The 25,161-nt window shown below is 40.9% G+C and overlaps 1 protein-coding gene across 4 annotated transcripts in view; it reads right to left on the reverse strand.

The window, feature by feature from the left end:
- Nucleotides 1-24,959, reverse strand: part of LIN52 (lin-52 DREAM MuvB core complex component) — a 74,824-nt gene extending 49,865 nt beyond the window's left edge. For 3 of the 4 annotated variants that reach the window (XM_014941969.1, XM_014941968.1, XM_014941971.1), the window contains exons 1-5: nt 24,829-24,959; nt 24,652-24,726; nt 24,492-24,529; nt 23,455-23,521; nt 22,270-22,353 (exon numbers count right to left, since the gene is read on the reverse strand). In XM_014941969.1, the coding sequence (XP_014797455.1) occupies nt 22,270-22,353; nt 23,455-23,521; nt 24,492-24,529; nt 24,652-24,726; nt 24,829-24,847 (283 nt within the window). In that variant the 5' untranslated portion in view covers nt 24,848-24,959. Of the gene's footprint in view, nt 1-19,595; nt 21,117-22,269; nt 22,354-23,454; nt 23,522-24,491; nt 24,530-24,651; nt 24,727-24,828 lie in introns of those variants that run through there. The other variant, XM_014941970.1, reaches the window with a different exon arrangement.
- Between the last annotated feature and the right edge of the window lie 202 nt (nt 24,960-25,161).

Consider the following 25,161-nt stretch of genomic DNA (forward strand, 5'->3'; position numbering starts at 1 on the left):
CTTAATCACAGTCAAAACGATGAGCTCATCTTTGTGAGCAGAACAAGATTTGTTAAGATCAGAGTAAAAGATTCTGGAAAAGGTATAATATTATAAGAACTTAGGTGAGAGATGTGTGGATAGATATGAAAGGTTTTATTCCATATATATTATATATAAAAATGGAAGACAATGTAAGTTATAGCTTGGATGCCTGGACTTACTGGAGAGTCAAGCATTATACTTGGTCACAAGGCTAAATGAGGGACAAAATAGCAGCAGTGTTCAGAGTCATCAGAAGAGGCATCACAGACAATTTGTTTGGAATAGCAGGAGGACAGAGTAAAAAGTTCAGGTTTCCACATCTACTCAGGTCAGCAGATATAAAAGAAATGAAGGGGCTGGTAGAAGGCATTTTTAATCCTATAGGTTCTAGAAAGGCAGCAATGTTCATTAGCTCCCAACATGGTCTAAATACTCTGAAATGAGTACGTTGGTAACTTACAGTCACAATACGGAACAGTGTATAAACAATATGAGGCAAAGCCAGGCTACATAGTTCTGGCATGGGCATTCATGTTAACTCCACATGTTTCTTATACATAAATTATATCATTCCTTTCAAGTCATTTTGGCTGCTCAGGAGTAATGAAACACTACCTTGCATGACTACAATAATGCTTGCAGAGAAATTATATTAAAGAGCATTTTTACTGAAAAGAAAGAATAAAGATAGAAAACAGAAAAGGCAGGAAACAAAGATAAAGTACTACAGAACTGATGTCCTCTTCACACATAGTAAACATTTTTCACTTCTTAGCTTCGTTGCCATCGCTAGTTACCTTTTGAAGCATTACACTATATCTGCATCCCACTGTCCTCATGATGTCCTCATGATACCCCCTCTTAAGTATCATCAACATCCACAATCTCTCCTCCTCACAGTGATGCAAACAAACCTACAAACTCCGACTGTCACCAGCCTGGAACTGCCCTTCACTGCGACAGATGCTGCCACCGGCTTGAAGGAACTTGTACCCTCTGTGGGAATCCAGCAGTAGGTCTGAGCTGGTGAGCATCACCGCGGGACTACTCAAAATGATAAGTGCTTAACCAGCCTTTGGTGCTAGGCTTATTGAAAGATCACTGCTTATTTGCCCACATGACACAAATACCAAGATGACTGGCAGACAAGCAGATGGACAGACAAACAATGTAAGTCAGGAAAGGGAAGACTACTAATAGGGCTTCCCAAATGCTAAGTATCTTTAAAGGAATACTTTGAAATCCTGAAAACTGATTTTGTAGCAGGGTACAGCACACCAGTCTTAAATTCCATTCTCATTAATCCATGGATGTGTTGGCTTTTTTTTTTTACCCACTAGGCAGGGGGCACTCAAAATCCTTATTAGGAAGTGATCTGCAGCTATGCACCAGAGAAAAAGGAAGACTACAGCCTCTAGGATTTCAGATTTCAGTTAAGGCACTGCTTAACAAGAAGAGAGCACAGCAGGTACATTTTCAATGCCATCTGCTGGATAAGATGGACAACTCTAATGAAGATTTGAAACCACTGTTTTCCATCTATCACCATCAACACATAGCAACAGTTCCTTCCTCTTCCTACCTTACCTAAATAGAGATCAAAATTGAAGTTGTCTACATAAGCACATTGTATTTCCTACACTCTCTCATTGCATCCAAGAAAACAAATAAGCCAATAGTTATGAAAATGTTCAGATCTGTAAAAACAACTGCATGTTATCCCTGCTGAGAAACCAGGGGGTTCTAATAGTGGAAAATACCTTAATTTACATTTGATGAGACGAGCCCGATGCCTAGGTTGCAAAACATATTTCTGCACTGGGCCCATCCCACCTCCCATCCTAGAACAGCTAATACTTCTCTGAAGACAGAAATGAAAGAGTCACAAGACAGGAAGGTTTTTTATCTCTTGCCCGAACAGTATTTTTCCCATTGGAAAGACCAACAACTGGCAGTGTTCACTCAGCTAAAGGAGTAGAAACAGACTTGTCTGCCACAGTAAAACAGAACAGACAGGTAACTTCTATCGCTAAGGAAGTCCAACACAGAAAATATTCTACAATCTGAGAATGGGTATTGATTAAAACAGAGTGAATAAAAGGCTGGCTTGATCTTCAAGATGAGAACACTTTTCTGACTTTTGTGAATTATAAGTTACATTCTGTTTGTTCAAATTGCAAAGCTTCATTAAATTTGTCTCAACTGTTTGCAGAAACCGCTGATGCTACAGATATCTGTAATTTCCTCACAAAGGGCATCTGGACACATTCCTCTTGTGATAGCATAACCAAAGAACTTCTGGAGACTCTGGTGGAATGTCCTTCTTGGTCTATCATGCCATTTAGACAGCCTACTGGATCACCCGGATTCAGTAAAAAAGAAGGACAGACATGAAATGGGGTCTGGCGTGAGGTTGATAGAATTCGTATAAGAGATGCAGCAACAGATTGCACTCCCAGGACCTCAAACACAAAAATCATACTTGCTGACGTGAAAAAACAACAATTGTTAATAAACAGATATTCTGCTCTTCAACACTCCATATGGCGGTCTGATGGATTAAACACCAGCAGAGTGTTGATCACTCTAAAAGCTCATATTGAGATGATCTGGAAAATCTGTCTATCTACAATTTACGAATTCTGGTTAATTTAATTAAAATGCTGCATCACTAAGTGCCTTAATATGTGGAAAGCCATAAGCTTGTGAGGTTCTTGGCACATGCCTACTTTCAGAAGAAGCTACAGAACAAACTACCAAGAGTATCTTTTTTAATTCAGGATATACTAAGAAAGACTCCTGAGCTACAAAATCAGTTTAAGTTTACATGCAGGTAGAAGAGAGCAGAAAAATCTGCAAAACAGGGTGAGGGACAGGTGATAACAGTAAGGCTAAGGATGCCAATAGCATGAGAGAAACAAGGACACAGGCTGTCAAGGTACTGGTGACTTTTTTGAAAGCAGCCAGCCAAGGTTAAAGGAAATTAGATGGGTTGTTAGCAGACTGAGAAAAGAGAGAGAGGGGTGGGGTCCAGGAGAGGAACTGTCCCCTTGCAAGGGGACAAAGGCCAGGAAGTCCCAAGAGAGAAGGAGCCTGTGACCAACGTGCTTGGCCACAGGTAAATCCAATGCTGTAATCTACCTTTACCAAGGGAAGCTTGAGATCTGGCTTCTTCTTAAATTGAGACAGGCTACCGCACATACACAATGACCGCAATTCAGCTAAGGGGTGGAACCTGTTCATTTTCAATCCTTGAGGCTGAGCCAGCTTAGAAATTTTTTTTCCTTGCTAAAAGCATGGCTGGATGAAAAAATATAGATATTCCCAACCTCAAAACCCTCTGACAAAAGAGGAGTAAACTGCTAGGATGTGGAAGCAGGTGACAGTTTGGGAAACAGATGGAAAACCTCTTCCACATCTGCAGCAGCTCTGAGTTAAAGGAAGCCAAGGCATTCCTGGTATGCTCATTACTGTCTCTGGAACAGACCCATGTATATTAATACTTTTCTTACACTTAATAGCTACTTTTGTTCTTCCTAAACCAATGATTATGATGCTGGGTTCAGTTCTTAGCAGCTGAAGCTGAGGTTGCAGCATCAGGGGTTTTCCAGGCATGGCTGCTAAAATTTGAGAGGAGCTAGAAAAGAGGAAAGTGATGTTTTCAGGGAGATGCCATGGAAGAACAGATGGAAGTCTCCATGTTATTACCCAGTCCAGTATAATTCAACAAAGCATAAATCTCTTTTTTCTCTTTGTATTCTCAAATTTATCTAAAGAGAAAAATTTCTAGAAGGAAGGAACAGTAATTTTCCCCAGGAACACATTCGTTTAGGCTCATTTTTTGCCATGAAACTTTAAATAGAAACAATTTTGGATTTTGTTCTGCAGAATGACGATCTGATTTGGAAAAAGAGGAGTCTCTCTAGTATGGCAATTGCTCCCCTACTTGTACAGGCAGGTGAGGTTCTGCCTGCAAAACCCAGGAGGAGGCCACGTGAAGTTGTGAAGAAGGCCTGATTGCGTTCTACATCTAGCACAGTATTATAAAGGAAGATTGTCACCCATTAAAGGCCACTTCATCTGTGTTTCTACAATTCATTGCATGACAAGAAAGAACACTGACATTTTACAATGCACACTCGTATACTAATCCTTCCCATCATGGCAGAACTCAGAAAAATTTATCTGGAGTAAATAAAAAAACAAAGCCATGTACTTTGAGAATAAAACCCATTTTAAAAAAGCCCAATCACATGTACATTTCATTCTCCGGTATCATCTCTACGCTTCCTCTAGACTATTTCCAACTACTTTTCAGGACATGTGACTGAGCACGCTGGAGCCAAAGTTAATTATTTCCATATTCAAATACAAGAGTACTGATCTATACTATTACAAGCCTAAGAGCCAAGAAAAAGTGCCTATGACAGAAAGCAAGGTAGGAAAAAAACCCCTTCCTTCCCTTAAGTCTTCTCTGCTTCAGAGATACCAAGCAGGCTGGTTTCAAAACAAGAGCAAGTGATATAACCAAACAAAAGCAGATCTGAAAGGTGAGCAAACCCCACAAGCCACACAGTCATTATTACTGTGTCGACAGCACACTTGTTAAAAATGTATATTTTAATTTTCTGTATTGCTAAAGGTCCCAATTTGCCCAGGGATCTAGCTAAGCTGCCATTTTCTACCACGACAGAGTCTAATCTTTATTTAATGGATTTAGCATCTATCTTCACTAGAGTGGTCTCTAAGGGAAAGGGGAGGGGAGTATGAAGGGGCATGAAGAGATGATCAGAGCCCCCCTCTCCTTCATCCATCCGGCGCTCATGTTTGTGTTCAAAATTCAATTACCTCCTTATTGATACTTCACAGAGATATTTAAGCTGCAAACATGAAGCCCTGATTTCCCAGGGGGCCATGCCCCTCTCTATTTCACTGCTCTGCTTCCCCCAGGGTGAATTCCTGAGGCGTCCATATTAATAGGTAATCAGTCACAATTCATTTATTAAACAGCTAGCAAGGTTTATCAGCCTGCCCTGATTAGCCGGAAGAAGCCACTGAATTCCTAATTTATTTATGGAAATGTAAGTGTCTTTTTGAATTCCATTCATGAAAGACAGGGGTACCATGGGTCTGGCAAGCTGAATTCTAACAGGGAAGCAGCAGACAAACCGGAGAGCGGGGACTTTGCAACTTCAGGCCTGGAAATGCACCACAGTGACCCCAGCGTGATCAATGGATTTAGGGCCGGAACCTCACACACGCATCCACGAGGCAGCTCGTTGGAGAGAAGGCATTGCCACCCACTGCAACTAGGGAACTGCCATCCGGACAGCTCAGGGTGTGGATTGGCTGAACAAAGTTCCCTAAACAGAGCAGCTGATGTGGTGAAACAGGGTCAAAATAATAAAAGAAACACAAAAGCATTTTTTTTTTAAGTTCCAATAAAATATTCAGAATAGTGCTGTAAACAACTGCCAGGTAACGCTAATATACACATTCACACGTAGAGTTCAGCTTTTTGAAAACTGCAGACTATTACAACCTTTAAATTATTTTTGCTATAATAGTTTCAGCTGGACTGGTTTTAAAAATGCAACATACAGTGTCACCTTACTTACAAACTAAGACACAGCAGCTCAGTGATGCAGCTGGATTACTGGAAAGTGAAAACGGCCAACAAAAACAAGAAAAAAGGCACCTCTCTATTGTTTTAAACAGAGAAACGGAGAACTCAGTGAAAAGTAGACCTTGAAGTGAAAAGACTTACATGTGCACTTAATACATCTTAAGGCAATTAGGGTACAGCTTCAGATAACATAAAGCTTATATACAGTCCTCTGAAGGTTCAAGGCCACCACTGGTGAAAAACACTTTCTTTTTATCCCTTTCAGGTGCGTAGTAATCTCTGGAAATCATTCAGCTGAATTTCACCCAGCATAGTGACTTAACCGTAAAACAACTAGGAATGGAAGACTATAGAAAACACATTTCGTTTTTACTTCTCCATACAAATTTGTGTCAAGTAACTTTCATTGTCCCCTCTTCTGCATTTAGTGACTTTCTGAACAGCTCAACTGGGAATTAAACACAGGGATTGTATTTTTAAATCCTTTGAACAAGGAGAATGTTCCTCGGGTAGATGCAATAGCCAAAAAGGTATTTTTAATTCTTTTTTTTCCTAAATTATTTAGATCTCAAAACTGGCAGGGTTTAACAATGTACAGTGTTACATGGAATACAGACAGAAGCATTTTTAAACATATTGAGAGCATTTCTGTAACACTAATTCTCAGACGCTGTTACCAGACATTTTGTTCAGTGACTTCAGCACTCTCATCTGATTATTAACTGACTAGGAAAGTATTCAAAACTAAGAAGTCAAAGCATAAAAATAACGGAGGATGCAGATACCACTTCACAACAGTGTATTTCACAGAAATTATTTTAGTTCAATCCCTGACATCTTTCAATTACTCAAAAATATATTTCAAATAACAATCCAAAATCCTATGTAGTTTAAAACTGGCTACGCTGATGTTTAGCCTCTGAATTTACAAGCACAAGCTCAATACTTGCATACAAGGCTTTTAATTTGCTTAAGATCTCATTACGCAAAATTTCATTAGTGTATTAAAACCAATATAAAATCCCCACTTCAACTAAACTAGGACAACCCATACCCTTAAATAAAAAAAGATATGATTTCCGCTCAAATTACAGTGGTCAGACATGAAAAGATGTAGTACATGCAATAAATACATCCCAAACGCTAGGAGGGATGAGCATTTAAATTCATCTACGACTAGAACTGGTGTGTTGCAGGTGTTTGCAGTCAGGGATGGCATGGAGAAACAAACCTTGGAAAAAGCATTTTTTAACTGCCAAAAAAAGTAATCAATAGCTTAATTGTTATCAGTTCGTGGTTTAGGCAGACAAGGGTAATTCAGCATATTTTTCCTACTATGAAAAGTAGCTCCTAGAGGAAAGGAAATAACTGAATTTACAGGAAAGATTTCTCAATACCATTCCTCCCCTGCATAAGGAGGATTTCCACACTGGCAGGACCAGCAGACATCGCAAGATTTTACAACAGGCCCAAACATCTAATCAAGATGTGGCTCTCAACAGTCAGTTTCTCCAGCCCTCATTGCTTGGGGAACTGCAAATGCCACCAAATAAAACAGCCTGCTCCCTTCCTGAATCGAGCCATACTTCACCTTTTCCCCCTTCAGCAGTAAATCCACAACTGTGATTTCAAGCGAGGGCTTTGCAGAATACACAAGATAGGACTCACCACAGAGCAGGTAAAGCAGGACACCCCTGCGTGTTCTTACTGGGAAGCTCACCACTGAGCATCAAACTAAACATTATTTTCACTCAATACATAAGCTCCTTATCATACAGAAAACTGCAGCACCTTCCATAACAGACATCCAACCCATGCTGCCTGAATGTGCTGGAGAATGTAAGCTGTAATCATGTTGCAGTTATTCCTAGTCTTCACAGATGTTATTTCTACATATTTCTAGTCTTCACAGCTTTCAAAACACAACTGAGTAAAAGCAATGCAGCACTGGCACTTTGAAACCAAAGAAAATTCCTCCAGGAGATGCAAACTGTTGTCGTTCATCTCAGTAAACTCCTTGGCTGTGCTAAAGACACCACCATTAGCACTGAAATTATTACACACCGCTGCTCATGTCAGTGCATACACCCGACAAAAGGGCTTCCCTGCCCAACTCGCCGTGCCCAACTTATCCACGTCAGCCCCCCCAGATGCCACCAGCTTCCCGTGCCCATGCACTGTCAGCAAAAAGCATGTCTATGGAAAACCAAACCTACAAAACTGTAAAAGAATGGAGTTTAGTACTACAGAGAACACAGCATTATAATCTTAACCTGCTTGACTAATTTTCAACTACCCGTTTTAAGTCCATTTAATGTAACCAAGTCTGATAGAGAATACCCAGTCAAACCCAGCATGATACTGCACATCTACCAAGGCTGTACTGGGATTCACATCCCTGTATAACACCCAAAGGGAGGGTTTGCAAATAAAACCAAAAAGTATTACATAGGTATTACTTCCTTTCTAAATGCCACTCGATATACCTTGATGACAAATGCCTACTACTCTGCTGGAAATGACTTTCATTCTGTCTCATCTAGTCATCCACCTTATACATTTATTTCTAATGCTCCCGTAACAATGCCCATATACATCTAAGGTTACTGCAGTAACGAACTGCATGGTTACAATAAAGGCTGGGATAATTATTTCCTGTCTTTCTCGCATGTATAGTGAGTGCTGATAACCTCACACTTCAGTGACCTGCACAAGGAACTTCGCCAACCGCATATACAAAAATTGTTTCCTACGCTTCTTAATGCTGCAACTTAAGTGACAGCCATTTACACACAGAGCAGGGGACAGTCCAGAATAAAAACGAGATTCTCTAATTGACACTGGAGAAAATTAGATTCTAATTGCATATGCTGTATTTTGCTGATGACAATGAGATTGGCATTTGCAAAAAAAAAAAAAAAGCGTTATGAGTTCTTTGATGACCAACAGGTTATTAAGACCTTTGTCGTATAACTCATTGGAAATGTGACATTTCCAACAGCAGGGAGCCCTCTAGAGCTACCACGGGATAACAGTTCAGCAGCCCACAGGGAGAAGGGCACCAACGCCACATACTGCAACACCTGGGCTCTTCACGGGTCCCCCTCCAGGTACTGACCAAACCCGACTTTACCTGGCTCAGTAAAACAGAGATTAAACCCCAGAGCGAGAAAACAGAAGTCAAAATTTTAATTTGAAGAAAATGGGAGCTCATATCTGTTGAATTGCCCTTGAACCTAGAAAGCTTTAAAATGTAACAATAGGTTTTGGATCATTGAGCAAGTACTTAAAAGAGAGACAAATATCATTTATAATACAGATGTTGTAAAACATCACCAAGTATCTGGAAAGCCAGATCTTACATGACAGTGTATACTGGCAACAAAGTAATTGGCACTTTGTGCAGTTTGAACAGCACATGGATATATGCCTTATAGCACAGAAAGCTCTCCATATGGAAACGCCCTATCAACGTAAAATAATTTCTACACAGAAGCTGCATTCTGCTGAACTTTATTACAGTAAGCTTCATTAGCCTTCACTAAAACAGCACTCAAAACAACACATAAGCGAAATCTACTTAATTGGTTATTATACGCCTTTCAATTACCATCATTCTTGTACTGTAGCAACCAATAGGTAAAAACACCTCCTCAAAATTAAATTATGAACTGAAAATCTCTGCTTACACAGCATGGAGTTTCCTATTCCCATCTCCCCAATTACAGTAAAAAGTTGTAAGATAAATCACAGGAAAATAAACGAACTGTATCCTTTAGCTTTACTGTCAAGACTTACAACTGGGAAAGCAGTAAACGCAACTTTATTCTCTCCTCATTGTGACCAAAAATTTCTGCAAGGATAAAATTTCTGAAAGAATAAACCCGCCCATTTTCTCAGAACCAAAACCCATCAATACATAACATTTTGGGACTGACAACTGAAGTACAGCACGCCAACCACAGGCTTGGCTCCACATTTTAAGACCCTGAGTTAACCACTGACCGTTACAAGCTTAACTTTCTGTGTGTTAATTCATCAGTCTTAATTACGACATGAGCTTGTAGTGTGCTCAGGGAACAACAATCTCTTGGACACTTTAAAGAATCCACAAACAGCCTTCAGACATGTTTTCATGGGCAAGTATAAAGTAATGTTTTATTACCAAAATAAATTTCTAAGAGCCAGCACTTCACTGGAGGGGGGAGGTGAAGAGCAAACTTGTGATGAATATGATGAGAAGAGGTAGCACGCTTACTCCGCTGGCAATGGCATTCAGCACCCTTTTTGATCTCCAGCTAGAACTCAAAAAGCCACAGCAAAACCCTCCTGTACAGAGACAATTCAAAATGTCTCAGCACTCAGGCAACTTCACATAAGGATAAAAAGTTGGATTTTTAATAGAGAAGTATGCAATAGGTATGTAGTAAATTATCTATCACTAGTAATTTGTTTGAGTGAGACAGGATTTATTTTTTCCCTAAAAAAAGAGAGAAGGTTTTTAAACAAGGGTATTCAGGCAAGAAATTAATTCAAAGAAGCCTCGAACCACATGATAAATTTTTTTCTTGTGACCTTTTAAACTGTACCTCTTTCCCACAGCTCAGGCTGGGTCTCATTTACAAGCTCCGTTTCCCAGAGTGGCCTTTTAGGATGCTCTAAAAGAATTGGAGAGAAGTCCCATCTTTAAATGCCCCTAGGCCTGAAACCAGGCAGATCTACACTTACAGAGTAAAATGCAAGAACAAGTTTTCAACACTTAAATCCATGAAGTGGATTTCACTAGTCAGTTCATACTAACTCATTTGCTTATTAGTGAATGAGTTAGTATGAACTATTTTAACTCACCCTGAATTTACTAAGATACTTCCGATTGGGCTGAACTGAGTCACCTAAAGCCAGAGACAAAACGAAAATGAGATTTAGTACCAAAAAATTAGGCTCATTCTCTTCCCCTCCCTGCACATTTCTGTCTTATTGTCTGACCTTGTACATCTGTTCCATAGTTTCATGATGGATCTGGTATTAAAAACCCTACTTTCAGCCAGTCTGTCCTTTTATCTCTCAGTATGATACAACTAGTGGGTATCTGGTGAACATATACTTCCATGCACCCTTAACAACCAGGGTGAAGAAAATCTTTTTCATTTGGCAAGGTCTCCCCTTTCCTATCTCTTTTCCAAGCTCCCCCTCTTGGTCACTCCTCTAGCAACAACATGAATTTCATTCTTCTTCTGTCGAAGCCAGCACCAAGACAGAGGAGACCTCTTATTTTCATTCTGTAGACTCTCAGAAAAGACCATCCTTATAAATAGCAAAGTAAGCCACAAGAGCTCTCAGTCCAGTACAACAGTATCACACCAGATCCAATTAATTCATACATGAGAGGCCCTTTTATAGCCATTGAAGTTAGATTTATTTAATGAAAACAAACTGTATAGAAATGAACTTTAAAAAAAAGAGGAACAATAACAAAATCAGTCTAAAGAAATCCGTAAGAGGAAATAAAGACAAAGCAAAATCTCCAAGGAGATAAAGTTTTACATTATTAAACTAATGGATATAGCTGGGGGGGAAATGTAAGCATTCATGCACTCAAGTTATTAGCTCTTTAATTAAAAATCATATATTGTTAAATTTAACAAGATCCTGAAGAAGTATTACATAAAACGTAGAAATAGGAAAATTTTCAATAGATAAAGCTGTAGAAGCTCCATATTTCATGGAATACACCAACTGCTGTTGGGGAGGGTTGGCAAGAAGCCTCCCTTTGCCTGCTCCTCTGCAACTGTGCAGAACAGCAAGGAGCTCTTCATGCTCCACTTCATGTCCACTACTGGGGACAAGATACTATTAAAGTACTGCTCTGAGTACAGCAATTCTCATGGTCCTGTTACAAGTTGTTTCCCGAACTAATATCATGTTGTGACCTAAGCTGTTACTGGCAGAAAACATTCATTTAACCCAATGAGTCTCATTTGCCAATCCCAACACGGCACCTAGAAATCGACAACAAAAAAACCACATCCCACACAAAAAGGCTGTCCTGGAAGTCAGGAGTACAGTTCCCCATTCCAGTTATTTTTAATCTCAATCCCACTGCTGTATTCAACAATGCATTTCTAAAAGAGAAAATTTTTAGAAAATAAGAAATCCATCTGTTTTATATAGATTGGTCACTTCTCTGTCCTAAAGCCCCAGAAGCTCATGGCCATAAACTCCAGTCCTCTAGGGACACTTGGATATACTACCTTTTTACAAGATTTCATCCAGTTTTCAATGCCTAACAAAATGCAAATAGCTATCACTACTTCACACTATTAATACTAGCGATCCTTTGATAGTCTGAAATAAAGTTACTGCCTTCTTTTATAATCAAGCACAATCTCCAAGCACCAAGGATCGATATTGCAGAAGACAGGGCTTAAGACACAGAACAAAAACTACGTTCAGGTGAAATCAGTTGTACACACCTGATCCACACCAAGAGCAGAGGGGAGCAAGAACACACAGCCGTCCTCATTAGAAACACATCAGGGTAGTAAACTCCATGTGTAAACCCAGGGTCATAGCAGAATCCTCAGCTTCTTTTCCCTCCCCCCATAAAATGTATATTTCCACAGGAGATATATGGGAACTAGTTATGAAAGTCAAGCAATTAAAAAGCATTTCTGAGGTATTCATGGGACTGTACCAGCCACAAGTGCCTGACAGCTCTACGCGTGTGCAAGTCCCTGGAGAGCCATCACACTTCAATTACTATCACTAACATTAGTCATTATCAGGCTGGCTTCGGTCCCTGGGGAAGGCAGCTTGTGATGACAATATCCAGCCTCTCCTTGTAAAACAATTCATTAGGCAAAGCAGAACAGCTGGGGCAGCCACGTGGAGGTCTGCAGAGTGGCCACCCCACCGGGACCTCCAGCCCCCCTTTTCCTTTTGGAGAGGGGCAGCCACCGCCCCCATGACAGCTGTAAGAGCCTCTGGGGACACTTCAGGTTTAATCAGTGCTCCTTATTCTCAAGGGAAGCATTTGATTGCAAACTTAAACTAATGGCACTCAGAAGGTTACAACAATCATCAGATAAGAGGCTTTAGGGCATTTTTATCTTGTTCTAATGCTCACAAGTTAATGAGGCAATAAGAGAGATACTATCAGACTTGGTCTAGTCACGTTACACAGGACATTCAGAGCTGCATTTACTGGAGATGCAAGAGGTAAGATGGCAAGTCCATTATTGATCTTACAGAAGACTTCATGCTGAGAACAACTGAAACCACTCAATAAAGCAACAAAATGCTGGATTTTTCACGTAGCCTTGCATGCATTATTCCCTGATCCAAAATAGAGAAAACTGAACAGGAATACAGGAATATAGCAATACCATATATTCAGTCTATTTGACAAATACACTGTATTTCCTTTCTCAAAGCACAAATACTGGCTGAACAGTGAGACTGATCCTTACGTACCGAGTAACTCCGCAGCTTCTGAGCTCGCAGAGCAAATGTGCCACTGAATAGCTAAATAATCCCTGATATTAGTATGGATAATGATTTTTTAACCTTTATGTTGCTTGCAAATAGAAATATTTTTTACATAGTGTCTGTGAACAGCTGAGAATAGGCTTGGTTTTCTTAGGTCAAGGTCCCTTGCTTGGGTCACAGGCTGAAGAGCATTTGGTGTTAGAATCTGTTTCATCACCAGTCTCATTTTACTTCTACTGACAATATACACAGCATTCTGATGCCTGCCTGTGGCACAAAATAGCAAGCAGGGGAAAACCACAAACAGTATACGGGACAGGACACTTAAAAAACAGTATGTAAAGCCTTTATTGTTAAAATAACTTTCTTTTGCAAGACATTGGAAAAATCAGGTAACACAAACTCCACCTCGCAGTTGGGGAAACAGGGAGGGACACGTGAGGAGGCAAATAAACTGACCAAGCAGAACAGTGGTAGTGCCACAAACTGAACCAAGCTCTCCAAAGTCACACTCTAGTGCTATTTTCACTAGGGTCAGCTGCTGCTCTGCAAATAGGTCCAGCTACACATACTGAGGAAGAAAATTCCCTCTTCACTACTGCCAGGAGAAAAAAAATTACAGGAAGACATTTCCTACAGAAGTACTACAGGAATAATCTTTCCAATATTTGTAAATACTGAGGAAGTGTTCTATTAACACTGAAGAAGTAGAAAAGTTTTAATTGGATAAAGGAATAGAGAGTAAAAGAATTTTAAATAATAAATACAAACCAACTGCGAAGGTTTGAGAGTCCCTGCCAGAGCATCTCCCGAGATTTGTTTGGCATTTTTGTGTTTTTAAACTGTAATGGAAAAATGCACATAACCTTATGCTTGATCAAACTTTTCCCCATCCTCAATTCCTCCACTGACAGTAGTCTACAAGTTATCCTGTCAGAATGAGAGTAGCAAAAAATAGGCTTCTGACAGTATAATGTAAGAACATTTTGTTTGTAGTCATGTTTCTTTCTGTGCCAAGCATGTGGCAGGTAGAAATGCTTTAATGTGACAGCCCATTCCTTTACTTCTGTGGCTAAAAGCTCTTCAGTCAAGCCCCATTGACCCCCTGCTTGTCTAGACAGATGATGGTGGTTTCACTGCTCATTTGAGCCAAGACACACAAGAACTTCTGGGTGTGTTGAAGACCATTGTCTCCCTCTGCTTAAAGACCAATGCTGAATGGATTGTACCTCCCTACACAGAAAACAGGCTCCCCAATCCAAGTTGCATGGGCTCATAATCAGCTCTGTGGATGGAAGTATTTGGAAGTCCATTCATAATCCCCAAAAAGCATAATAGCCATCACTGTGATACAAGCATCCTTAGGTTTCTTGTTCTTATCAGGCTGCTCACATGAAGGCAAACAAACCACAGAGTTGCACCTGAGATCTCCTGCTCAGAGCTCATGAGCTGAACGGACTGCCTAGCGCAGTGTCCAGCTGAGCTTGAGGAACACAGGCTTTGAATTCCCTTCCTTCTAGAAATCTTAGATCACAGCATCCTCCAATCACTGGATGATCTCGGTTACAAGGGCTCAGGAGGTCTCCTACTCAAAGTAGAGTCAATTACGGGGTCAGATCACATTGCTGCAGCCTTTATTCAGTCAGGTCTGGAAAACCTCTAAGAACAGAGACTGCACAACCACCCTTGCGGTGGCACAACATGTTCCACTGCTTGACTGACCAAAGCTAATAGTCCAGATGTCCTCACAAAGCACAAATTAGTGCTTTGAGCAGCATACCAAAAATTCTGCAAAAGCTAATGGTGATGCATCAGATGAATGACTACACAGTCTTCAAAGCAGTTTGGTCAGTTAGTCTCCAGACTGATCAGATTTCTTCCTCACCCCCCTGACTAACACTGAAAAAGGTTCTGTTTCCTAACCACAGGAAGTATCTAGATCAACCTTCACTCTATCAACATAAACTCAGCAACTCTCTTTCAGAAAGGATCAAACTATTGCAGCATTTCTTCATGCTAATGAACAAACTACAGGAGCCAAAGGTGACTTTCAGAAGAGACATTTTTAGAAAAGGCATAACACAGAAGTTTCGTTTGGGTTTTGGTTTTGTTTTTAATAAAGCCAGTAATATGTCCTGGTTGAAGTACCTTTCGGAGGTGACCTTTGTTTTAACAAAATCAGACCCACAAACTAGGTATGGGGATGTAGATAAACAGGAAAGTAAAAAAGACAGACATTTCAATAAAGATCAGGTTAAAGGCATCTCATAGTAACTCAGCTTTTATTTAGAATGTTGCATTGAGCATCGCTCACCAAGATTAACAACAGTTTTGAGAGCACAGTTATCTGCCAGCTATTCATCTGCTTAGCACGTGGTCACAGAATCACAGAAAGGTTTGGGTCAGAAGGGTCAGAAGCCAACCCCTCTGCCGTGGGCAGGGACACCTTTCACTAGACCAGGTTACTCAATGCCCCATCCAGCCTGGCCTTGGTCTTTGCCTGTAACTTTGGAAACTCAGTTACCAGAGCTAGATGGACAGTGTCTAACACTCAAAAAGCTCCCCTTTATTTCCAACATTAGGCTCCAGAACTAACCACCATGCAATGGCAGATTCACCTTAGCATTTCTAACATTCCTACATCTATGCACATTTAAAAGCTATCTATGCAATCCCAGCGTTTGCATTGTTTATGGTAATGTCCCTTCTGTAAAAGATGTCCAGCAGACTTAGAAAATGCCCCATCCAGCCTGGCCTTGGTCTTTGCCTGTAACTTTGGAAACTCAGTTACCAGAGCTAGATGGACAGTGTCTAACACTCAAAAAGCTCCCCTTTATTTCCAACATTAGGCTCCAGAACTAACCACCATGCAATGGCAGATTCACCTTAGCATTTCTAACATTCCTACATCTATGCACATTTAAAAGCTATCTATGCAATCCCAGCGTTTGCATTGTTTATGGTAATGTCCCTTCTGTAAAAGATGTCCAGCAGACTTAGAAAAATTCAATCAGCTACATTTGGGGGTCTCAATGCATACTTGACATTATGAAAATTTGGGGTTTTAAAGTAATTTTGAATATTTAAAAATAATTGAGAGAAAATAATGACCTCCTTACTGTGCCAAAATTCAGTGAGTCAAACAAAAAAGTCCAACCCAAGCTACATGAACTAACAAAAGGAGATTCTCCATATGTAAGTATCAATAGGCATCAAAGAAAAATTAAAGCAAAGATAAATTGCAGGAGTTTGAACTTTTGACACATGTAGGAGAGTTTCAGTGATTTTTCCCCTTTTCTCAAACTCCAACCATATACACGTCCTTCTGCAGCAAGCAGAGTCACCAATGCCTGGAGGCCAGGATGGTGTATTAGCACTTGCCATCAAAATCCACAATAGGGGTTTTCCCTCAGAGGGAGGGGGAAGAAGGCGAAGATGCAGAAATTTCTTGAAGCTTAGAGAGATATTTATTCTACTTCACCAGCAGACAGAACACCCTAAGGATCCATGCAGTATTTTTTTCATGTATGACAGTTACCTAGATACAGCATTTGTTTTATGGTAAGAATACACAATTTATGCATATGGGTAGCATCACATTTGATATCATCAGTAGACTGTATCTCCCTGATTTTCTATTTAAGAACAGTCTGGACCTGCTTTTTTTTTTTCCCCCTGCACATAGAGGGCAACTCAACCACACACCCACTTATTTAAAAAAAAAAAACCAAACAATAGCAGCCAAGGTCCAGACTCTATTTCCATCCTCACCATCGCAACCCAATCTCCTGGCAAGTTAATGCAAATCAAAGCGAACACTTCTCTGACACTGGTAGCAAAACGTGTTCCTCTCCCAAGAGAGACCTGTAAAACAGGACAGTCACTGACAGCAGTACAATTACTGACACAGATACAGACTTTATGGACATGTTTATCTCTGCTGTAAATCCACACTCTCTCTCCACTCCGATTCATGAGTCATAAAGAAATTGCAGATAATGAAAAAGTTGGAGAAATTTACAGCATGTCGGAAACCTCAGACAGCCAGAAGAAATTAAAGAGCTGACTGAGGATAAATCACACAGGTACAATTAAAACTTCCTATACCTTCTTCACTTCCAAACTGGGGCACAAGCCAATGGAGATGATGAAAAGTTGAGGTCATGACTCCTCTGACTGTAATCATTTCTTAACTACCTACATGTCAAAATTAGCCAATTCACAGATCACACATGAATGGCAATTTCAAGCCAGCATTCTGATGTCTTTTCCAACAGGAGCTGCCCCAGAAGAATCCTGTCTGTAAATAAGCCATCCAGTGAGCAGTATAAGGAGAGGTGATTTCCTCGTCCCCCTGCAGATGCAGAGCATCTCTTACCGTAGCGCTGTGCATTAAAATGAAGCAGCAGATCTACAGTGTGGGAGGAAGGTATAAAGAGAATTGGGAGAAAGGCCAAGGTTTCACATGGAAATCATAGCAGCTTGGACATCACGGTGACAGGGCCATATAAACACCTTAACAGACAATGTAAGTTTTGTTTTCACCGCTCTGAAACAATCAGGCAAGGACCAAGAATTACTATCAATATAAACTGAAAACAGCCTCCAGATTTTTTCCTACTAAAGAAAAACAAAACGAACAATTTCAACCTTGTCGTTCCTGAAAAACTCTGTGATCATCTCCTAACCCACAAGTGAACCATCCAAAATGTGAGACAATTTCTGGGAGAAGTCTACTAACTCTGCTAAGTAAATCCTTAAGCTAACTGCATATTACAGAAATCCAGTGTCCAAAGAGCATAATTTTGTTGTCCTGCTATAAAACTCTGCCTTCAAGCTTTGAAGCACATGAAGTACGTTATTTCACATAAAGTCCTTGCCAAACACAGTACTAAATAACAAAATAAGGGAGAAATATGCTTTCAGGCAAAACTGAAACATGATGAAGATTCATTCAGCAAGGCAGGGGATGTAGAAACTAACCAAGAAAAAAAAAAAAAACAACAAACAGTTGCTACAAAGAAAATTCTAAGCAGAGCAGAAAAGTACATGCACCTCAAAGTGCATAAATCAGCATCAAAAAGAAAACAGGAGCAGAGTTGCCAGAGTCCAGTGAAAGCCACGGCACACAAAACCACAAGGGAATATGAAGAGGGAGACTTGGTTGATCATGTTCAGTAACTGTCTCTTTGCTCTTGAAGGAGCATGAGGATTTGACACTGGATAATACAGTCATTGTTACATTCCTAATTTTACAGGATGAAGAGGACAAAACAGCTTCATCTCCAAATAAAAATTTAATCTAGGAGAGAAAACTAGTAAAAATCACTGTTAGGGAAACTGTAAATGGTATTCACATCTGTGGAGTCAGCTATCCCACTTTTTCTAATAATTAAGGCAGATAAGGCACAAAAGTACCATCACCTCCACAAATGCATTAGGGCTTCAAAATAATAGGCTTTTCTGGAAGTCTTGCACTATAGATATCACTGAAGCCATACTGTGATAATCTCTCTGACATCAGTGAGATCTTACAAACATGGCGGCGATACCAGGTTTGTATATATATTTTACGACTTCTTAACCAACATAGCAGGCATTATCTGAAAAGTATCAACGATCCAGAGAGAAGCAACAGCAGCGTCTTCAGAAAGTCCTTGGACAACCACATTCCTTCAGTGACATGGTGCTTTTCCTACTTCCACATCCTACCAATCTGTTACTTTTACACATAGGTTTGTTCCAAAGTTTGGGGGGAAAAGAAAAATCTTTTTTTTTTTATTTTACTTCCTTTAAATTTCTCTTTTTCTAAAAAACATATTCTTTCCTCTGTGTATGTAGTTTTCAGATACACCTCTCTCTGTTTCAAAATGTATGTTCAAAAGGATGACAGGACAGATCTTTAAAAATAACTGTAATCAAAAGACTCGTAACACCAAGTTTGCTTCCTAGCAATGTAAGCACTTCCCAGAGCTGCCACCTCATGAAACCAAGACTTTAAAACTTCTTCCGAAGTCAATTTTGACTCAGTTGCTCTGAAAGCTGTAATGGGTCATACAGTGGCAAAATGGAGCCAGGTATCTAAATTTGCTGTTATTTACACAAACTGCTGTGAAACTTGCTGCTTTGGGGGCCTGAGTGAGAACCTGTGACTGGTTCCCCAGAGGAGAACTACCTCCCTCCTGCTTACCACACCAGCTGGGGTCACCTCATTTTGCAGTGCTTGCTATCCCCGCTCTAAGCAAAGCTGGAGGGACACAGGGAGGGGAAAAAAAAGCCCATAATGAGGCAATATGTCTATGCCTTTGTTGGTTTTTTTCCCCTCAGACTTCTACCAACAGCAGAGCTGAGACTCATTGACTGGCTGCAGCTCCCAATCAGCTGTGACACTGTGCCTCCCAAAGTCACCCTAACTACATGAACAATTAGAAGTAGGTGTGTTCATTGAGCCCCGTTCCTCCTCCCTTACAACACTCACATTAACAGGGACAGCAAAATCCACACAAAGCAAGACTTTTAATACTAAGAATGGTTTCAGTGTATTCTAACCAATCAAATAACTCTTTAAGAGAAGGAAAAAACTCCAGTGAGAGAACCGAAAGAGCAGTAACAAGTGAGAGGATGAGGTAGAATTTTACATAGCTTAAAAAGGAGGCAAGGAAACAATCTGAGACCTCAGAAGAGGTGTTGAAAAATAATTTATTTTTAAAAGCTTTTATTATTGATACTAGGCCCTGAGCCTAGAAGCTGCTGGAGAACTCCAGAACCACCTTGTAGCAAAGACTAAATACACAAGAGACCTAAGGATAAGCTATCCTTTAAGAAGAGTAAAAATAAAAAATTAAATCATTCCTGCTACAAAAATCCTACTTCATTCAAGGAAGACTATCCTTTAGGTGAATTCTGTGCTAAGGAAGGGAAGAATACTCATGAAAAACACAGACATGAGTGAGCAAGAATCCACCTACTAGCATGCTAGGAGAGCTGTAGAAGAGATTCCCCATGATCACCTTGGAGATCCTCTCTGATTCACAGGAAAGATCTTCAATGTAATTCATCAGCAAATTAAATGGTGCAAATAAGAAATTCTGAATTATGGAAAATAACCTCTTTTATTGACAGTTTAACAACCTGCACCTTAGTAAAAGGGAAATGAACGTACAGGAGATCATACAGCCAGAAGTCAGAAATATTTTTTAAAAAGCAAAGTGCTCACTTATCTATATGGCTCACTATATCTATAAAATACCAGAGGAAGCTGTTAAGAGTTATTCCAGCCTGAATGACATTCACTGTATCTCTGACCTCTAACAGTAAAAGTCACCTCTGACGTTTCTAGTTGACTGTTCCTTGAACTTACTGTTACAATCCAAGCAGGGCAAGTCTATTCAGTTTCACCTAATAAAAACTTTCACAGAAGTGAACCCCAGATAATAGTATTTAACTGTTCGGAGATGAAAGCAGTGAAGATGGACAAAGTATTCAATACATTTGTTCCAAATTTGTCAAGAAAACCTGCTTAAATAGACAAAATAGTAAGACATTCATATGAATTTAAGAAACAAGGCATGTAACTTAGTAATTATTAACTTATCAAACTACATCATGTCAAATGAATTGCCCAGAAGTCAATTTTAGTATTGCAATAGCACCTCGACAAACTTTTCAAAAGGTACCCAGTTCCACGTCACTTTGCTTAATGCATTTTAATGCAGAATTAACATGAAGTATGCTCTGAACTGGTTCGGTAACAGACCTCACAACATAACTACAAAGTCACTTAATAGATATAACTGTCATGGTGTGCTGCAGGAATCACCCTGGTCCTGCACGCTGTTTTATCAATAACTTGAAGACAGAAGTCTTTGAAAATATATAGGATTTGAGATACGATGTAGAAGAGGAGAGTTGGGAGGAAATGCTGCTAAGACAATGATGCACGCTCTCACACTCAATACAGACAAAATGTTTGAAAATACTGCAAAAAAAGACAGTGCACATTCACATCAGGAAACGTCACAAAAAAAGCAATATTGGGAAGCAGAACTTCAAATCATGACTGAAACAGTACAGTTTTATTAAAAAAGCATCAAGACTTCTATGGGAAGCCTCATGCTGCCATCTAGAGGGGACTGGTCAGCAGCAGTTTTAATCCTGGTTTTGATAGCCAGTTTCAATTAACAGTTAAGTCAAAAGGGGACTGCATTTCAATACACAAAAATATAATCAAATCCAATACCTCTGGACCAAAACCACATTAACTTTAATGAACATATATTTTGGATTTTTCTTTTTGTTCTCTCACTTACCTGAGCCTGTAAAATAAAAAACTTAAAAAAAAGTATGAGGAAAAACAGTCCTGAGAAGCTCTGTGCAAATTCCACACCTAATTTTCTGTGAAAATTTTCCTAAGATACACATAAATTATGACGCAGAAAGCATTCAATGTTTTATAGCCTAAAGGCAAACAGACTTCTTATCACTGAAGTTACAAGCATGGAGAGCTTTAATAAAGCTTGAAGATTCAAGATTCCAGATAATATAGACTAAAGGTTAGCACTGTTGGACCTCAGATATTTCATTGTTCACTCACTTTGTCTTCTTTCTATATTTATTTGTTGTCATAAAAATAAAAGGAAACACATGCAACAAATATTGCTACAGAAACAACCACTTCGTTAGCTTTAATGTAACTCAGGCTCTGCTTAAACTCCATTGAGCAAGACAAAGGTAGCTGACATTTAAGCCCACAGCTTAACTGATAAAGCCAGCCATCAGCCAATCTTTGCATTTGACTCAGTTTTACATTGTTATAGTCTAACTTCTACTTCACTAAATGCTTTACAGAGTCTTAACAGATGTCAGCACTGAAAGTAAAATAAACTTGGAGGAAGTGTGTTAATATAGGCTTAATGATGTGTTAATAAGAAAGCATTAGGATGTCCTGGGTTTACCACATGCAGATAGGCTGAAGTTGGAGATGTAAGCTCACTCTTTTATCCTGTTTCAGAAGGTCACTAGATGCTTGCAAAATCTGCAAACACACTTTTCCAGCTACAAATGTACCATTAGCGCAGGTTTTAGTGGGAAGACTGGCAATGCAGTCAGTCACATCTGCATACAGCACTTACATTCATCCAGTCCCAACTGATAAGCCAGGTTCTGCAGGCCACGAACCTTCTCCATCAGGTTTGCTGTAGTGAGGCTCCCCAACTCTAAGAGAAAAAAAGTCTGAATTTTAACTCTGTCTATAGCCCTCTAGCGACAGTCTACCTGTTTACTGTTTACTACTTCACAGAGCACTTTCAAGTCATACTTCTGACAATATCTATTTCCAGTGACCAGAGTATGTTTGAAATTCAAGCTGATGCCACCCTTGATTTTAAAATAGTGAGAAAAGACCAGCTTTCTCCACTGGAAAAGACAGCCACGGATCTGCCTCATACTGCAACAACTTGTCCCGTATTTTGGAAGTTCCTGCAAGTTCAGATTGCTACATGAACAAGCTTCAAAAGAGTATGCAAAGGAATGGACTTCCTGTACATCAATAATACATGTTTAACACACTTCTTGCACACTTCCACTTTGGAACAGTTTATCTGGAATTCACACGACTGGCAGAGCATACCCAAGGATGTTTACTGCAAACCTATAGCTGTAACATGCAGCACATCTCTAGCCCTCCTGTAACTTGCCTTACCTTTTGATTAGAGATCTCAGACCTATGAGTGAAGACACCTGCTTAGAGCATCTCTGAACAAGCCAATCAACAAGTCAAAGCTGCTCAGCAAGTTTGATCAACAGAGGGCCATTAAAAAATTCATGCCATTTCTTAAAATACAGGAGAAAGCCACTATACTTATACATTAAGAGACTGGTAAGCAAGATAACTGAAATACATGCAGTGACACACTGCTTCAAACAGTTCTTGCATGCTTGTTTTGAAAAAAAAAAAAAAAAAAATCAGTCTGCCACTGACATCTGGATATTCTCCTGGAGAAAGTGATGTAAGTTTTTCATTAGTCCAATGAACAAGATAAACAGACTCCTGAGCTGGAGATTCTGCAAATGTAGCTCCTGCCTTCAGAAATGAGACAAATCAACAGTATAATGACAAAAAAAAAAGTACACAAGCATTTGGGCATCCAGGAGAAAAACCACCTCTAAAATGAGTATAGAGCAACAGAAAAGGACTACTGCCCACTCCTTCACCTCCAGAACATTTAAAGAACAAGTGTTTTAAGCCTCTTAAGTAAGTCCTGAATTTCCCATCTGCTTTGGCAACCTTACTTCCTACACAAAATGTCCATACTCACCCTTTAACATATCGATATCATCATTTTCTAATTCAGCCATCCACTTGGGAGGAGAACTTGTAATAGGCTGTTTTTAAAAAAAAAAAAGTTCATATGCAGACAAACGCATTTTTAAAATTGTACCAAAAAAATATCCAAAAACTAGTTACACTGACAGCAAAAATATGAGTTCCTGGTGCTTACAGAGATATTGCTATGTTTAATCTTGTTTTCTAGCTTTCCCTGGACTTTTTAATGTTAGAAATAGCATACTACCAACAACAACCTAAAGTCAGTAAGAAAAGTGGGATTTCGAGGCTGCACCTCAAATAAATACTATGCTCCGTTTTGGGCCCCTCGTTACAAGACAGACATTGAGATTCTGGAGCATGTCCAATGGAGAGCAACAAAGCTGGTGAAGGGTCTAGAGAACAAGCCCTATGAAGGGCAGCTGAGGGAGCTGGGGTTGTTCAGCCTGGAGAAAAGAAGGCTGAGGGGAGACCTTATCGCTCTCTACAACTACCTGAAAGGAGGTTGTAGCGAGGTGGAGGTCAGTCCCTTCTCCCAGGCAACAAGCAATAGGGCAAGATGATACAGTCTCAAGTTGCACCAGGGGAGGTTTAGGTTAGATATTAGGAAGTTTTTCTTCAACAAAAGGGTTATCAAACATTGGAACAGGCTGCCCAGGGAAGTGGCTGAATCACCATCCTTGGAGATATTTAAAAACCAGGCAGCCATAGTGCAGAGGGACATGGTTTAGTTGTGATGTGGGCAGCAATAGGTTAATAACTGGACTCAGATGATCTTACAGGTCCTTTCTAACCCAGTTCTGTGATTCCTAAAGCTTGAAACCTTTTCTTTCATCCGAGGTGCAACTCTCATTCACAGCAAGTTCCATGAGGTTATGTAAAAGAAACACTGAAACCAAACGGATTGTTCTAACGTATACCGAAGCTATCACCGAGACACGCCGTGTGGAGCCCACCCACACGGGCGCGGGGCAGACCCGCCACCGGAGGGGAGGGGAGAAGGGGAGCGGCAGAGCCGCGCTCACTCACGCTCTTGAAGGAGGCGGCGAACTCAGCGACACCGGGCACTGCGAAGAGACAACCGAGGGCGGCGGGGGGTGAGGGCGGCAGCACCGCACACACCCTCCCGGCCCGACCGACGTCCCCCGCCCTCCCCGGCGACAGAGGGCGGCGGGGCCGCCGGACTTACGCTGCTCGGGCCACAGGTCCGGGGAGGCGCGGTCCAGCTTCTCGAAGCTCAGCAGCGAGGCCTCCAGGTCGGCGCCTGTAACAGAGAGGGGAGGAAAAGAGGGGGTGAGGCACCGCCCGGGCCCCGCCGGAGGGACGGGAAGCGGAGCGGCGGTACCGCCCGGCCTTCGCGCCTTACCGTCCGCGGGAGCCGCCATCTTGCCCGCCTCACGTGACGCGCTGCCGCTGCTCGCGGGACACCCCCCGTCACGTGACCCCGCCCTCGCGGCAGAGCCCGAGCGGGAGAGGAGAAAACAAACCACCGCCGCGCCCCCCCCCTCAGCCCCACGTGCCCGCGCTCCCGCCACCACCGCCCCCCGGAGGTGTCGCCGCGAGGCGGTGCTCGGCCAATCCGGGCGCTTGACGGCCAGTGGGCGGCTTCGCCGGCGCAGCCAATCCGCGGCCCGGCACGGGGGGCGGTGGGGATGGAAGGGGCGGGGCGAGGGGATGACTGGCGGCGATTGGCTGCCAA

This window comes from Calidris pugnax, unplaced genomic scaffold (assembly GCF_001431845.1).
Source record: "Calidris pugnax isolate Ruff unplaced genomic scaffold, ASM143184v1 scaffold56, whole genome shotgun sequence".
Lineage (NCBI taxonomy): Eukaryota > Metazoa > Chordata > Aves > Charadriiformes > Scolopacidae > Calidris > Calidris pugnax.